The following is a 15904-nucleotide window of genomic DNA, read 5'->3' on the forward strand; positions in this document are numbered from 1 at the left end:
TGCTCATTAGAGTGGTGCCTGCAGCATGAGCAGCAGTCCTGGAGGAGGGGGAAAGGAACCTGTGTATTCAGTGTATGTGAGCAGAAGTGCAGATGCTGTAACTGTGACGCTCTTCCAAACCTCTGCAGGCTGAGCCCTGTGTGCTCTGCCTGTCCTGCAACAGCTCATCACTGGTCTGTTGGCAGCAGGAAGCCACGTAGGTTTGGTGTGCACATGCAAGCAGCTCTGTTCTCACCTACCCTGACACTTAGAAGGACTGAGGCGTGTCGAGCACACTCTCCATTATCTGCAGAGTCACTTGTTAAGTGCTTTCCTGTGTTCAGGCAGGCTTGTTTGTCCATCAGCAAGTTTAAAAGCAAAACAAACCTCAGTCTCCTTCCATTTTTCTGATCAAATCTACCTGCCAAAATTGAGTTTTGACCCAGGGATTCAGGCCGGCTGATGCTGCATCCAGTCATAGCTGTGCTGGTGTGGAAGGCCATTCTAAACATTAGCCACTTAGAATAATAAAACCCCCAAACCTAGAACCTGTATTTTACATGTCTACTAGAAGGAAACCTTACCCAAACAAGCAGTGCTTTGGCCTCAAAAGCTGTTCTGGTATAGGCAGGTTCATTAGTCCATTGCACAGGTTAAGGAAGTACAAGGATGACCTTTCAGCTTAGCTTCTCCAAATCTCCATAGTGATTAGATGGGACAAAAAGAACCTTATTGGATGGACAGACTGGCAAGGTGGAGTGAGGCAACAGCAGTGCAGGTAGAACACAGCAGTCTGTGCACCACAGGACATAGAGCTGGGCTGGCTTCATCTGGGTACTGCTAATGAGCTCATTGCATGTGATGTGCAATGTGCCAGAGAATCCTCACGTCTTGAAGAAGCCCTGTGATCAGCCTTCACTTCATCATGTCCCCATTTACCATATCACAGTGCTTTGGGGAGGGCCGGGATTTCACAAGCTTCCTCTTCTGCTCTGAGGCAGAACTGAAATCAAATGGAAGCATTACCAAAACGCATTCCCACCCACAGAGCCACCAGGCTAAGATACCACAGAATAACTCTACAATTACGCAATTAATTTATCAAAGCATGGGACACTTCGGTTCATCTGTTTGTTACGAGATTTTCCATCACAGCAGCTTGGGACTGAACACACCAGATCCACGGAGGTGCTGTAGCCCCACTGCGCACCCAGTTCCTAAATCCAAGGGGGGTGAAGGCCAGAAGGGGAGCCACAAGCTGCGCGGGGCTGACCCCTGGCTCCAGTCATACCCAAGGACGCTTCCTCCTCTCCTAGCCTGTGGGGCGCGCAAGAACCCACGGCCTCATGGCGACGGGCGGGACTACAGCTCCCGGCGGGCCCCGCGCTCTGCCTAAGATGGCCGCTGCGGCCGCTCTAGCCCCGACTCGTTGCTCCTGTGGCGGCTCGGCGCCACCCTCGGCGGACTCCCCGGCCGGCGGCATGGAGCCGGCGCTGGGCTGGCAGTTCGAGGACTCCCTCTTCACCCCGAGCCGCGAGCGGGGCCCGGGCGGCGGGACCTGGGCGCCCTACGGCGCGAAGCACTGCGAGCCCCGCGTGAGGAGCTGGGGGCTCGGGGGCAGCGTGCGGGAGCGGGCTGGGCACGGCCGGGGCCCCGCTCACGGTTGTGCTGTGCCCGCAGTGGTTCCAGCGGGAGGCGGGCGCGGACGGGGAAGACTCCGATGCGCTGACGGGCATCAAGTTCCGGGCGGACTGGGCCTACCGGCGGCGGGACTTTGAGGTACTTCAGGGCTGGGGCTGCGGTGTTCGGAAGCTGAGCGGATGCGGCAGTCACTGGTGAGCTGGGTCAGTGTGTGTGTGGTGTGGAACCCGCCTGCCAGCCATGCCCAGGAGTCAGCGTAAACCGGCCACAGATCTGGCCCCCAGAGCCGATCCACATCAGGCTTGCACATCGGAGCGGTTCAGAGGTGAGCAGGACCGGTGTCTGTGGCCATGGAGATTATGGTCAGCCAGTTGGTTACACATGTGGTCTCTGCTCCTGGGAATAACGCCGTGTCCCACGGAGGCCGGCAGGTCACTGGCTGCCTTTCTCTGCCCACCCCATGAGGGGAAAGCAAAATGTAATTGTCAGGCTCCCGACACTGGTTTATGCGCTCCGACATTAATTGTCCCACCTCTCTGCTGCCTCCCGTGCTCTGGATGGCTGGTTGTGCCTTGGAGGTGCGTTTATGTTTACCATTTCCGCACCTCTCTGCTAGATCCTGTCCTCACTGCCTGCTTCCTGCGCTGGACTCCAGGTCATCCACACCCTCCTGACTACAGTTCCTGTTGAAACCAGCTGCTTCTGCCCTTGTTTCAGCTGTAAGAGCTTCTAGTTCCAGGCTGTGGCTTGCATTACAGGCATTTCAAAGGACTCAGGCCGACTTCTTGCTCCGCTCCTTTCACCTTTCCCACTGGATTTGTGGATGTTTGTGTAGCTCAGTTGGCACCAACTTCTGCGTTTTAGTGTTATTCCGGCACTACTGCTGCCTTGTCTATACCCAGCAGATGCTTTTCAGGCTCATCAGAGAGGGCCTGGAGGGATTCATGAAAGTGTGCTGAGAAGGAAGATGCCTCAGGCTGTGGTCGGGCATGGTTGCTGCCCTTGGGAAGAGCAGATTGCTCCTTGCTGTGTGCAGTGGTGCCCTCTTGGGGGAGAATGACACCCCCGCAGAGCTGGTAGTGGAACAGACTCTTGCTTCCTAATCCTTTTCCGTCACAGTGATCCATGTAACAGATGCAGTCTTTGGTCGTGTTGCTAACCTGGATCACTGTGACAGAACCAGAACTAGTCTGCACATAAAGTTACGGATTTGAGAGCACCCACCTTGGCAAGAGGGCTGGGGATAAGTCAGTGGGGGTAGTAATCTCCTCACTCGCTGTGAATGCTTTTTTACATCAGCCAAGGCCAGTCGATAGGAAATGCCAAGGACAGCATTGATCGAAGCTGTGTCCAGTTTTAGAATATAGATGACTGTAGAATCATAGAGTCATGGGATCATTTAGGTTGGAAACAGCCTTTAAGGTCATAAAGTCTAACCATAAACCTAACACTGACACCACTAAACTATGTACTTAAGGACTACATCTACATCATGTTTAAATACCTCTGGGGATGGTGACTCCTTGGGATTCATAATGCCTGATCCTTGCCAGGTTATATCCCGTTGTCACATAGGAAGGTGAACGTGGGTGTCCTACAGCCCTCCTCTGATCTGCTTTCACCAGTGGCTGCTGTACTCACTGCACGGGGGGGGGGTGGGTGGGGTGTCCCTCTTTAACGTGGGAAGGAATGAGCTTAACACCAGGGAAGAAAAGTATTCCATCCATTTTGCTAGGAAGTATTTGGGGTATGTTGCTTGGAAGCTTTTGCTGTTAGAACCAATCAGGATTGCGAGGAACAATTAAATATTCATTTTGAGAGATGGGAGAATGAGCACTGCTCTTTAGTCTTCTGGTCTGAGCACTTACATGATGCAGGAGGAACAGAGACTCCAGTCTTGGCTTCACTGAATACTTAATTTAATGTATTTAAATGTTAATTGGAGTCCTGGTGAGTGCCCTGAGCATTAAGCTACAGAAGTATTGCTCATTCTTGTCTTTTTCCTTAGCCCAATTAATATTTAATTATTGCATGCAAATTAGAACCACCCTATATGAACAATGGAGTTTCACCTTCCTTGTGGTGTTCGCTGACTTGCTGATTACTTATGTGATGTGGGTACTTGCAGGTTCAAACCCTCCCCTTGAGAGGTCCCCCGAACTTCAGCTGAGTGCTCTGATCATTAAGTGGATAGCTAGGGGAAGGATGCCTTGTGTCACATATTGGCTGGGTTGGTAGATGATCTGTTCTGGATCAGACCTGATGGGGGAAAGATGGGCAAATGTGTGGTGAATCCAACACAAGTGAGGATTGAGGTTGCTTATCCCTGTCTAGACTTGGCTGTGTAGTACCAGGGCCCTCGTGTGTTGCTGGCATAGATGGTAGCTGAGACCAGGGAAATGAAAATGTGGACTTTAGCTCCTGAATTTCCTTTCAGAGTGGATTCATAACCAAAACATACTGTCAGACTTGCTTTTAAATGAAAATCCCTCACCTGTTGGTTTGGCTTTTCTTTTTGTTGACCCTTCTAGAAAGCCCTGTGTGAATATTCCAAATGCTTACTGCTCTTACCTCCCAGTAATACTGCCATGAGACGGGACGTCCAGGAAGGCCAGGCTCGCTGTTTGTCTCACTTAGGAAAGCACAAGGAGGCTCTGGATATTGCAGAAGAAATGGTAAATAATGCAAACTGTCTCTTAGGCTTTGAACATGAAAATATTGCTGGTAGTTCTTTCATATGGACCATTTTCTGGGAAAATAATCTTCATGTGCATAATCCTTCATGATGTTCAGTGCTCAGAGTATGTGGTAAACACAGGGTAACTGTCACTGCAGATATAATCACTCTTTAGAAATCAGAACACCCTGTACCACAATGAGCTCCCTGTGCAGGGAGGCTGGTAGTCCTGGAAGGGACTAAACATCATGCTCTGCCAGGCAGAATTAATGTAATGTAACAGGAATTATAAGAAAGGGGATAAATGGGTGCTTAAATCTTTCCACTATAAAAGTGACGGTTCAAAACTCCCTTTTATTTCCATGTACTCGCTGCCTAGCCTCCACAAAGAGGAGTATCTAACCACAAACGAAAACGTCCAGAGGCTCCGAAGTCTGCTAGAATTTGCTGCTGCTGTTTATTTTATATAAAAGGTGTTTATACTACAAAGAAGGGCAGCTGTATAAAACTGAAGGCAAATACACAAGTGACAGCATTGGGCCTTCAGATGGGCACAAGACAGTCAGAGGGGATGCTGTCAGTTTGATTGTGCGTGATCTCTATCATGTATCATTGAAATTAAGAGCACAATTTTGTACAATTTAAAAATTACCTTTAGTGGTATTTGTGTGTCATTCTTGAGGGAGACATTTCCTTAGGCTCTGAAGGATGATTCTATTCTGCTGGTTTTAATCTATTGGCTTTTGTTTCTAGCAAAAAGGCGCTACTAACACAGATCACTTGACAGCAGTTCTCAACCTGCAGCTTGCCATTTACCAGGGCCTGGAGAACGTAGACAAAAAGATCACGTGTCTGCAGCAACTCATCTGCTTACATCCTTTCAACCCTCAATACTGGAAGTTACTTGCTGACGCTTATATGAGCCATTTACAGTTCGTTCCAGAAACAAATCTAAATCAGTCTGAAGATGGTGGTGTAAGGGATAGTAGTTTCAAAACATCAGCTGGAACAGAGATTAATTTGCAGCCTTGCAGATCAGATGGCCAGAAAGAAGGCCCTTGGTGCAGCCTGGCTACAGAAACAAAGAGGGAGAATGCAGTGACTTGTAATGGCAGCCGAGCTGCTGAATTCCCCAACCCTTTGGAAGAGCTGGAAAGGATGAACCAAGGGAAATGTGCAGCCTCCAAGTCCTGGGGACAGAACATGCCAGAGAAAGTTGGGATAAAGGCATGTGCCTCGTTTATTAGAGCAAGGTAACTAAACGCATTCTTGGAATAATGTTAACTTCTCCCAGTTGGGAACAATTTAAAACATATTTTTTGCAACTGTAGTATTTTCAGTTTACATTTTCAGGTTAAATGTTTGTTCCAGCATTGGTGATGCTGACTTGGAAACACTGCTATTGCTTCAGCAGAATCAACTAGCATGGTAGCTGTGAACAGCTGCAGTCTTAAGTGGAAAGGGTAAACCAGTGTCATGCACTGTTGAGAAGTAAAGTGGGTTTTGATGAACTTCCTCTATGAATCTTTTCAGGCAATTCTGTACAGAAAGGCCTGTTTTTCAACAGCTGCTCCTGTTAGAGCATGGCTGTTTCCCGGGTTGGTGTTAAAGATACAGCAGCAGAAGAGACCCAGAGGGGTGGCTGGCCAGTCCTCCTCATGCAAGTGCCACCTGCCTTACTTGCTTGAAGCCTCATGGTTGAGTAAAACCGTATTTTATTATAATACCCCAATCTGCATAATGGATGAGGTTGAGAAATGAACTATGTGACAGCTGATTGACAGGGCTGCATTAAAATGCTCTTTCTTTTTCTTCCCTCTCTTCCTAAGTCTCTGGCACACAACAGAAATCCCTAAAACAGAATCTTTCAAAGAGATAATTAGGAACTGGCTTTGTTAAATTAGTTTTGGATTTTCTTTTCCCCTCTTGCCTCTCAGTAATGTATTAGTCACCAAACGTATTTAAAGCTATTTTGTGAACTTCCACAAATGCTTACAGAGAACACTTTATAACTGCCCTGATAGGGCAAGGTTTAAGGAACGTAAAAAGAGAGACAATAGCTTTTAACTGTACTCAGACTAAGAGTGACTTTAATTGCTACTTGGGAGAAGTTAATAGATTTAGTGCTGATATTGAATATTAAAGCTACATTCGTATTAAAATCATGTGTTGCTTGTTTTAGTGTGAATGGTTCAGCATTGAGACAGTCATAAACAGTGGCTTTTCCTTGCTTGGCTACGGTTTCACAAAGGGTTATTATGGCTCATATTTGCAGATACACTTGTCCAGGGAAAGCTCCTCCCCTACCCAGGGCTTATGCATTCAGTAGGCTGTCTAATATTTTCAGCTCTGTTGGATTTTGAGATGTGGACATTGTTTAAATGCGTGTGCAGGGTAAATTGCAGCTGGAGAAGGGATGCTAGGATTGCATTTTGTAGGCAAGAAGGTTCTGTGTTAAAGCATCAGGAATAATTGACTCTTCTAGTTTAGCCAGCCGAAAAAGGGAGAAGTGGTTTTCTTCAGTTTTCATTGAGATTTCATCCTTTTGTACCTTATAGTGATGCAAATTTTGAAACAAAACCCCTTCACAAAATAAAATACTTTCATTTTTACTTCGAATTTCACAGTCCAAACTGTACTGGATTTACAAATGATTTGTTGGCTCAGACCAACACATTTTGATGTTTATAATGCACAGATGAAAACTTTCATCTAAGGTCTTAAATCTTGTCTTTTTAAAAACACACACCTTGATCGTAACACCTGCTTCATTTAACTTCATCGAATGTGATAAGAAAATTTGTTGTTGTCCTTTATGCATAAAGCTTGAATTAAATATAGTTTCAGTAACGGTACTGTGCAGTCCCAGTGGTCCTTTTGTTTTACAGTCCTAGTGTGAGAACTCTGGAAGCTGCCACAGCTCTCTCAGTTGGTGATGGGGTCCCCCTGTGACAAGAAGCCACGTTGTGAGCACAGTGTCAAACCTTCACCAACCATGGTGGTGACTTCTGGGGCACTGCCCTGAATATAAAACTGTGGTTAAAGGTTTTAGAAGATCCTTCAGGGTTGGCCTGTGTGTTTGATATTTGTCTAACCCCCCCCCCCATTTGCAGCTTTCCAGGCTGCAAAGACCATCACTGCCCTAGGCAAAAACACACTGCTGGCTTTATTAGGCCTGAATAAGGATGTGGGACTCCTGGTGTGCTGCAGTTGATGCAAGCAGATCCGAGCTTCACTTTTGAAATGTGTGGTGAATACATGGGGAGAAAAATGTTTGTGCAGAGCAACCAGAGATACTCAGCGTGTTGCTTTTTATTACTTGTGTCATAGCAGGGATATTCCGTACCCATGGTCATTGATAGGGAAGTATGAATTTCTTTGCAGTTTTTGCAGTCAGCAAAATTCCAGAAGAGCTGCTTTAAAGTGTGATATTTTGGTTGGGTTTAGGTTCACTGACTTTTCTGCCAGTTGTGCTTTTTTTTAACTGCCTTTTGCATTCCAGGCTTTTACTCCAGCTTGCCCAGTCACAACAGTCATCCTTTGCACTAGAGAGGAACATTAAAGGTCAAAAAGAGATTGATGGCAGAGTGGCACAACTTGGTTTCAGTGAAAATTCCTTGCTGTTGATGATCAAGGTAAGGGGCTGTTTCCTTGCGTGTGAGTTCTCAGCTATCCTTAGGCTGGTTGAGGTACTTGAGCCAGTAGTTTAGGCACAAGATGCTATGACACTCTCCTGAGCTAATGAATGAAGCCAGGAAGCAAATTCAGTTAGCTGGTGGGTTGCCCTGGTAGTGTGTTATCTGGAACTGGCTTGTGTCATGCAGGTGTGTCCCTGTTCCGCTGAGATTTTCCTTTTGGGAATGTTCAGGGTTTTAAGTTTCTCATTGGACTTTTTATTAGAGATACATCATCACTGTGTGTTACCTGGGATGCAGATTTTATCTTGTGAATTTTAGATGCCACAAAGTGAATGACAAGTATGAAATGGAAGTGGAGATTACTTTGTTGGTCACACCAGCATTAAACATTTCTAGAAAAAGCCAGAGACATCCTTTTACATGTTTTCTGTGTTCTGCTTGCTGTACTGCGTTCTAGTTTGAAAGAAATACAGAGGAGGAGAGTTAACATTGAGTGACTTTATTCATAGGGATTAAAAATTTTTAGTGCCATTTATAGAGTTTCTGACTTTTATCTAAAGGAACAAGAAGAGGCCGTGGAGGTTCTAACTTTGCTGTCAGTACTACAGCGTTGAGTGAGTGGAAGCCAAGCTGCTGCTGGGTCGGTAGGCAGTCTTGTGGGCTTTCATCCATGAGAGGGCAGCAGCATGCAGACTATCAGGTTTTGGAAGGGTTGAGGAAAGAAACTTCTCCTCTTGCTTCACTTGGCCGGACACCCCCAGGAGTAGATCAGGGTGTGGGTGCTGTTGCAAGGTGAGCACACAGTTGGTGTTGAGATTCCCACTCCTACTCAGAGAGTAAAAATCCCGCTGTAGGAGCGTAGCCAGAGGCTGGGAGGGTTGTGCAGGTCTGGAGCTTGGGTTCTCTGCTCTCCCTGTGTAATGCAGAATGCAACAGGCAGATAGACCGCTTGATTGTGGCTTGGAAACTTCTGGATGGTGTGTAGTTCATGTGTCAAGGGCTTGTTTGTGAAGATTTATTATTCATGTAATATTTGCTGTTTTCCCTCCATTTATTTTCTTGTTTCCCATCTTCTTTCTTACTCTGTTTGCAGGTTATGGGACGGGATCTTACACCAGAAAAAGAGGAGTTTCAGGGCGAGGTGAAATGCATAGGCCCTTCATTGCTGTCATCACTGGTAACTGCATCAGCCACTGAATTTGAAATCAATTGGTTTGGTAGCCTCCAAGATGACTTATGTCACTTTGACAGACAATTCTGTTCAGATACACATCTCCCACCTTTGATAACTTAATGGTTTTGTTGTATTTATTCTCATCTCTCCAAATGATGATGGAGTGATACATGCAATAAAGTTCATACTACATTTTTTAAGAATTCTTGTTGTATGTCTTGTAAGAACATATATATAAATCTCTTCATCCAGACTCTTCTTAACGTCTCATTTTCTTTGTTCACTGTTTCTATTCAAATTAATAAGGAATCCAGTATAAAAGTGAGCCTCCAGTTCAGCTTTCAGAGGTAGCTTTCCACCATAAACCTCACCATGTTGTGCTCGACATGCCTGTGACTTTGAGGCCTGCAGTGCTGGTGGAGGGGAAGACTTCCTTCATGATGGCCAGTTTGAAAGGTTCTTGGTATCACATCCAATGTTGTTGCATTTAAAGCCATGAAAACAGCCATTTTCTAATGATGTTTTTAGTCTTGATGAATTGACATTACAGGGATTTCCTGCTCAGAGGTGGATAGCTAGAAATATGAAATATATTTGTGCTGGGAAATTGTCAATTCCATCTTGTTCAGGAAAAAAAACCTCAAAGTGGTAAATCACTTGGAACTGGAAGGAGATTTTCTTTCTTCAAAGTTAATTGGTTTTTGAAGGTCTAAAACCAGCTACAGTCGTGTCATCAGTGTGCTGAGACGAGGGAGGAGGAAACTGTCAGGGTTGCTCATATGTACTGAAGAGGGTTTAATCAGATCATATCCTTTATAAAACCCTGAGAGGAAGAAGATCTTCGCTGTGAAAACTGGCAGTGTCATTTCCGTACCATACAGCTCCTTATGTGATGCTTTCAGTTGACAGTGACACCACTTTGCTTGACTTTCCAAGGCAGTGATGCTTTGGGCTCCTACAAAAAAGTCAGAGATTATCCTGTAGTTTCTTGTGCTTGAAATAATTGACATTTGAGGCAAACAAGATGTGTCTTCCCTCATCTTCTCATATACTGAGACTTCAGTTCTTCATAGCTTTTTGTAAATGTGTTTTTTTAAGCGATATTGTTTAAACCCAGGAATCTCTCAGACATCATTTACCGTGACTTTTCTTGATGTTTTCTTTCTGAAGTACTAAAGAGTGCTGAAACTCTGCGTAGCTCACAATTGAGTGGTAATTCACCACATGTGAACATGCTCTGTATCTACTACTTTTAGGTGAATTTTAGAGCTTTAAGATACTGGTTGGGGACCCAGTTCCTAACTCTCACTATGGTGCAGCCCTCTGAGAAGTTGACTGTGAAACCTCTTGGAAAAGTGGAATATCGCCTTCAGCCATGTCCAATTATCTTTGATAGTTTGGTGACTTAATGCAATTAAACCACATCCTGGTCAGCCTGTTACGAAAGATGATGACTTTGCAGTACACTTGGGTAAGCATTAACACACTCAGAGCATATTACAGAATATTTGGTTTAGTCATGCTTGCGCTTTGCTAGGTGGAAATTCTTGTGTGTGTGCGTGGAGCGCTGTATTTGTATGGCAGTGAAGCCCGCCTGAGGGGCTGGGGATGCTTTTAAGACTTAACTTGTGTTGTAAGTTTTCAGCAGAGACTGTCCATAACGTGCTGTAAATTAATGATGATGTTGGAGTCAACAGTAGACAGTCTTGCAGCAAAGACACAGCAAAAGCTTAGTGTCGGATGTGTCAGCAAAAAACCGGAGCAGGGACTTCTCCTTTTCTTAATCTGAAGGTTGTAAGTAGCCACATAAGATGGCTCTAATTTGTTTTACCACAGCTCTCAAGTAGGTTCAGTTGTTAGGACACCAGAACACAGCTTTTGTGGAGCCAGGTCTGTATAGATACTTAACGGGAGCTCACCACGAGTTTGCTTCACTGTTTAGGAGGTGGAAATAGCGTTGAAGCTATTACAGCAGCAAATTAAATACTTGCCAAATGCTGTCAGTTTGTGACCGAGGTGTCCAAAGTACACAAAGGTCTGGAGTCTCTTTGGTGTGCGTGCAGTGTTTGACTTGAGGTGGTGTCTCAGGCTGGGAAGACAACAAGTTAACTCCCCGCTGGCTCTGGAGTGGAAGGCGAGCGGCAGCTCTTACCAACGGGCAGTATTTTCTCAAACATAACAATAAAGCAAAAATGTTGGGTTAAACTTCTGCAAAGCAAACAACATGAACGTTGTTCTGAACGTGTGACATAGTTACTGTCCCAGATAACCAGTGCTTATTGCACTGGAGCTATGAAATACTCCTTTGTTCCACTTGTGCCTGGCTATCTCTCATCTCAGCTACTTCAATTCCTCCTTTTTTGGCCTGCTCCTTCCTTCTTTGGCATGCCACTTCCAGCGCCAGTTTTCTGTTTCTGATCATATCTTACAAGGGGGTTTGTGTTTCTGTCTTGCATTTTGAATGCCTCATCGTTACTTCTGTGTTCTGCATAATTCTACATCTGCCAATAGATTTCTTCATGTTTCAGCTCTTATGAGCCCAAACGATCTATGATTGCATGGTTATTGGTATTTGTACACAAACCAGTGCTCCATGCTGAGTTAAATAGGAAATTAGAGTATTGCAGATTGCAAGTGAGAATCCATTGACAGTTACTGAGGTTTGATTTTGTTGGTTTAACACTTGCTCATGTTACAGATGCTTTGGGAACAACCCTCTGATGCTGGTTGTGATGCTTCTGAAATGGTTTCAGTGTACAAATACAATCTAATAGTGTGTCTTGCTTTTGAGTCTTTGAATGCTGCTGGCTTTGAGGTGAAGGAACACGATAGTGCTGTAACTAGTGACATTAATGCAGTTTTCTCCATCACAGAATCACAGGCTGGTTTGGGTTGGAAGGGACCTTAAAGCTCACCCAGTTCCAACCCCCTGCCACGGGCAGGGACAGCTTTCACTAGACTAGGGTACTCCAAGCCCCATCCAGCCTGGCCTTGAACACTGCCAGGGATGGGGCAGCCACAGCTTCTCTGGGCACCCTGTGCCAGCACCTCAGCACCATCACAGTAAAGAGTTTCTTCCTAACATCTAATCTTAATCTCTGCTCTTTCAGTTTAAAGCCATTCCCTCTTGTCCTATCACTGTGTGGTGAATTGACCATGGCTGGCTGCCAGGTGCCCACTTAGGTACTCTATCAATCAATCCCCTTTCTCAACATGACAGGGAATGTAAAAGTAAGGAAAAAATACAAGGACTTGTGGGTTGAGATGAAGTCAGTTTAATACAGAAAAAGCAAAGGCTGTGTGCGGAAACAAAGGCAAACAAAAATCTTCAATCCATACTTCCTAGCAGCAGGCAATGTCATTGTAAAAGTATGTTGGTAGTCCTCAGTTTGCTTATAAGGAATCAAGGCTTACAGCACAGGGTCGTGCTTGTACCCCCAGCCAAGAGCCACCTTTATGGCTGGCCATAACAAGGGGTTGAGCTAGTGCCACTTTGCCTTCTTTACAGCACCTGCACACGCAATGGAAGAAAACAAAAATGTGAGCAAATCTGAGACAGGACCTGGGGCTCTGCAGAGCCCCCTTCCCAACTGCAGCTATGGTGCTGGGGTGCTGAGGATGGTAATCTGGCTTCTGCACAGGCCCCTGCAAAGCCTGGGTAAGGCCTCAGGGCACTCTGGAGGGGAATTAGCATCTTTTGTAGGTTGTGTCCCAAGTGCTGGATGCAGTGCTCTAAGTGGGCTCTCACAAGAGCAGAGTAGAGGGGCAGGATCACCTCCTTCGACCTGCTGGTCACGCTCCTTTTGATGCAGCCCAGGATATGGTTGGTTTCTGGGCTGAGTGCTCACTGCTGGGTCATGCTGAGCTTCTCATCAATCAATGACCCAAAGTCCTTCTCCACAGGGTTACTCCCAATCCCTTCATGCCCCAGCCTGTACTGATACTGGGGATTGCTCCACCCAGGTGCAGGACCTCGTGTTTGGCCTTGTTGAGCTTCACTGTGCTCACTTGGGCCTCCAGCCTGTCCAGGTCCCTTGGACACCGTCCCTTCCCTCCAGTGACTCAACGGCACCACTCAGGGTGGTGTCACCGCGAACTTGCTGAGGGTGCGTTGTGCGGCAGCGGTGTTTGTTTGAGCCCTTCCCACTCAGCAGAGCGATGCACTATGTCAGCATCATCAGCATGTATCAGTGCAGGGCACTGACCCTCCTGCCAGTTTGTTCCTGTAACCACAGGTTCCCTCATCACCGGGCATTTGGGCTTGCGGGGCCTGCTAGGGGTTTTGGTAGAACATGCTGAAATTGTAAACTCACTGTTTTCCACCCAAAGTGAAACTCCATTCATGTGATGTTCAAGTTCAGCCATCATCTGAACTAGCACAAGCTGTATCCCTGATTCAAGGCTGAAGTCAGCTCTTCTTCGTTCACCATGTGGCTTGTTAGCTTGTCCCTTACCTACTTTTTATTAGCTGTGTTCTCCGATGTGCCTTGTAGGCAAATGACCTTCCCCCACAGAGATGATGACAATCATAGAATCATAGAATAGTTAGGGTTGGAAAGGACCTTAAGATCATCTAGTTCCAACCCCCCTGCCATGGGCACGGACACCTCACACTAAACCATGTCACCCAAGGCTCTGTCCAACCTGGCCTCAAACACCACCAGGGATGGAGCATTCACAACTTCTCTGGGCAACCCATTCCAGTGCCTCACCACCCTAACAGGAAAGAACTTCTTCCTCATATCTAATCTAAACTTCCCCTGTTTAAGTTTGAACCCATTATCCTTTGTCCTATCACTACAGTCCCTAATGAAGAGTCCCTCTCCAGCATCCCTATAGGCCCCCTTCAGATACTGGAAGGCTGCTATGAGGTCTCCACACAGCCTTCTCTTCTCCAGGCTGAACAGTCCCAACTTCCTCAGCCTGTCTTCATACAGGAGGTGCTCCAGTCCCCTGATCATCCTCGTGGCCCTTCTCTGGACTTGTTCCAACAGTTCCATGTCCTTTTTATGCTGAGGACACCAGAACTGCACACAATACTCCAAGTGAGGTCTCACAAGAGCAGAGTAAAGGGGCAGGATCACCTCCTTTGACCTGCTGGTCACGCTCCTTTTGATGCAGCCCAGGATGTGGTTGGCTTTCTGGGCTGTGAGCACACACTGCAGCCGGCTCATGTTCATTTTCTCATCCACCAACACCCCCAAGTCCTTCTCCACAGGGCTGCTCTGAATCTCTTCTCTGCCCAACCTGGAGCTGTGCCTGGGATTGCTCTGACCCAGGTGTAGGACCTTGCACTTGGCATGGTTAAACTCCATGAGGTTGGCAACAGCCCACCTCACACGCGTGTCGAGGTCCCTCTGGATGGCATTCCTTCCCTCCAGCGTATCAACCGAACTAGTCTCCTGGATCTCCTTCATGAATTCCATGCTTCACAGGCTGCGGAAATTAAGGCTTCAGTGGCAGTGGTCTGCAAACTTCTCCCCATATCCCTCTCCATGCCACCACCAGTTGGGCCACAGGAGGATCAGTGAACTGAGCCAAGTTTCAAAGAAGAATCTTAATTAGGCTGAGGGGACCCATCTGTTTAATTCTGTTCCTGTTGATTTCAGAAGAAACAAAATGTGTTTCCTCTTCACCTGGGCTCTGACTGGAACTCATTTTGCTTTTGGAAGAGAAGAGAGTGAGGAACACGAGTCAAGAGAACATGAAGAAACAAAATGATTCTCAAAGGGGTTTTAATGAAAGTCTCTTTTATTTGAATGCTTGCCATATTTAGATACTGAAGTAGAACTGTCACAGGAATGAAAATCAACTTCCCCTTCTTCCCAAGAAATCTAAAAAGTGTCACTATGTACAGAATTTACAACTATATGCAGTAGTTTATTGTTACTCTGGACTCCAATATTTGATCTCAGAAGTAAACCCATGCACACCAAAGCTAGAGCAGGAAGTGCCCATCCTGTTCCTCTTATGATGTTCTGCAAATGTTACTGTCATGCTTTCAAAATGATTGCTCTTCCAAGGAAGAGAAACTGTCCGCGCCTGAGACCTCACTGCTGCATACAATAGTCATCACCCACAGCCTCAGGAACTGCCTTCCTTGAGCAGGTGAGAAGTGAAAGGAAATGGGCCAGATGTGCAAATGTGTTTTGGTTCCTGTTTTCTGTTGGAGTCAGATGAAAAATGATATAAAGTAGGTGTAAAAAATAATCTACTGACAGATCAATGGATGTGAGGCATCTAACTACGAGATTTGGGTGGAAATCCTTTGTTTCAGGAATTTTTTTCCTATTTTTTGCCTTTCACTTACAGACGCTTCCTTCGTTTTCATGGATTATTTGACAGAAAGTTTCTGTGGTTTGATTCAAGCTGCTGCACCTCTGTAATTCCCTCTGTAACTGTATTCAGTGGGCATTACAGGCACCCAGCTTCTCTTTAAACATTAGAAACCTCAAAAATCTCTGAAATAAAGTGCTATTATCTCTAATTTAATGTTCAGTCAAATGACCATTGAGAGGATTTCTAATATCCATGTGCTATTAAATGAATTGTGGAACTCAGTCCTGGTGTGTTACTTGTAGGACTTTGCTTCTTCACTCAGCTTCATTTTCCAGTCTGGATCTAGATAGCTACTCTGCAATAAGGAAAACTGCTCTGAGCTGGTGGGATTGGAGGTGGTAACAAAGTGAGCTGAAGGCACAGAGTGGAAGTGAGCTGCAAGACATAACCCGAACTGCCGGGCTTGTGTTCACAGACCCCGTCCTAAAACCTCACCAAGAGCTGTCCTTGCTGATG

General features: G+C 46.0%; 1 protein-coding gene across 1 annotated transcript; it reads left to right on the forward strand.

Moving 5' to 3' along the window:
• Positions 1-1320: 1320 nt before the first annotated feature.
• On the forward strand, positions 1321-9312 carry CUNH8orf76 (chromosome unknown C8orf76 homolog). The gene is made up of 6 exons (XM_061447784.1): positions 1321-1574; positions 1660-1758; positions 4152-4295; positions 5051-5550; positions 7800-7932; positions 9029-9312. Exons 1-6 carry the CDS (start codon positions 1326-1328, stop codon positions 9227-9229), a joined length of 1326 nt encoding a protein of 441 aa, XP_061303768.1. The 5' UTR covers positions 1321-1325; the 3' UTR covers positions 9230-9312.
• The last annotated feature ends 6592 nt before the right edge of the window (positions 9313-15904 follow it).

The sequence above is a fragment of the Pezoporus flaviventris genome, unplaced genomic scaffold, assembly GCF_033815535.1.
Source record: "Pezoporus flaviventris isolate CSIRO_AGI_PZ_B2104156 unplaced genomic scaffold, CSIRO_AGI_Pfla_v1 ptg000007l, whole genome shotgun sequence".
NCBI lineage: Eukaryota > Metazoa > Chordata > Aves > Psittaciformes > Psittacidae > Pezoporus > Pezoporus flaviventris.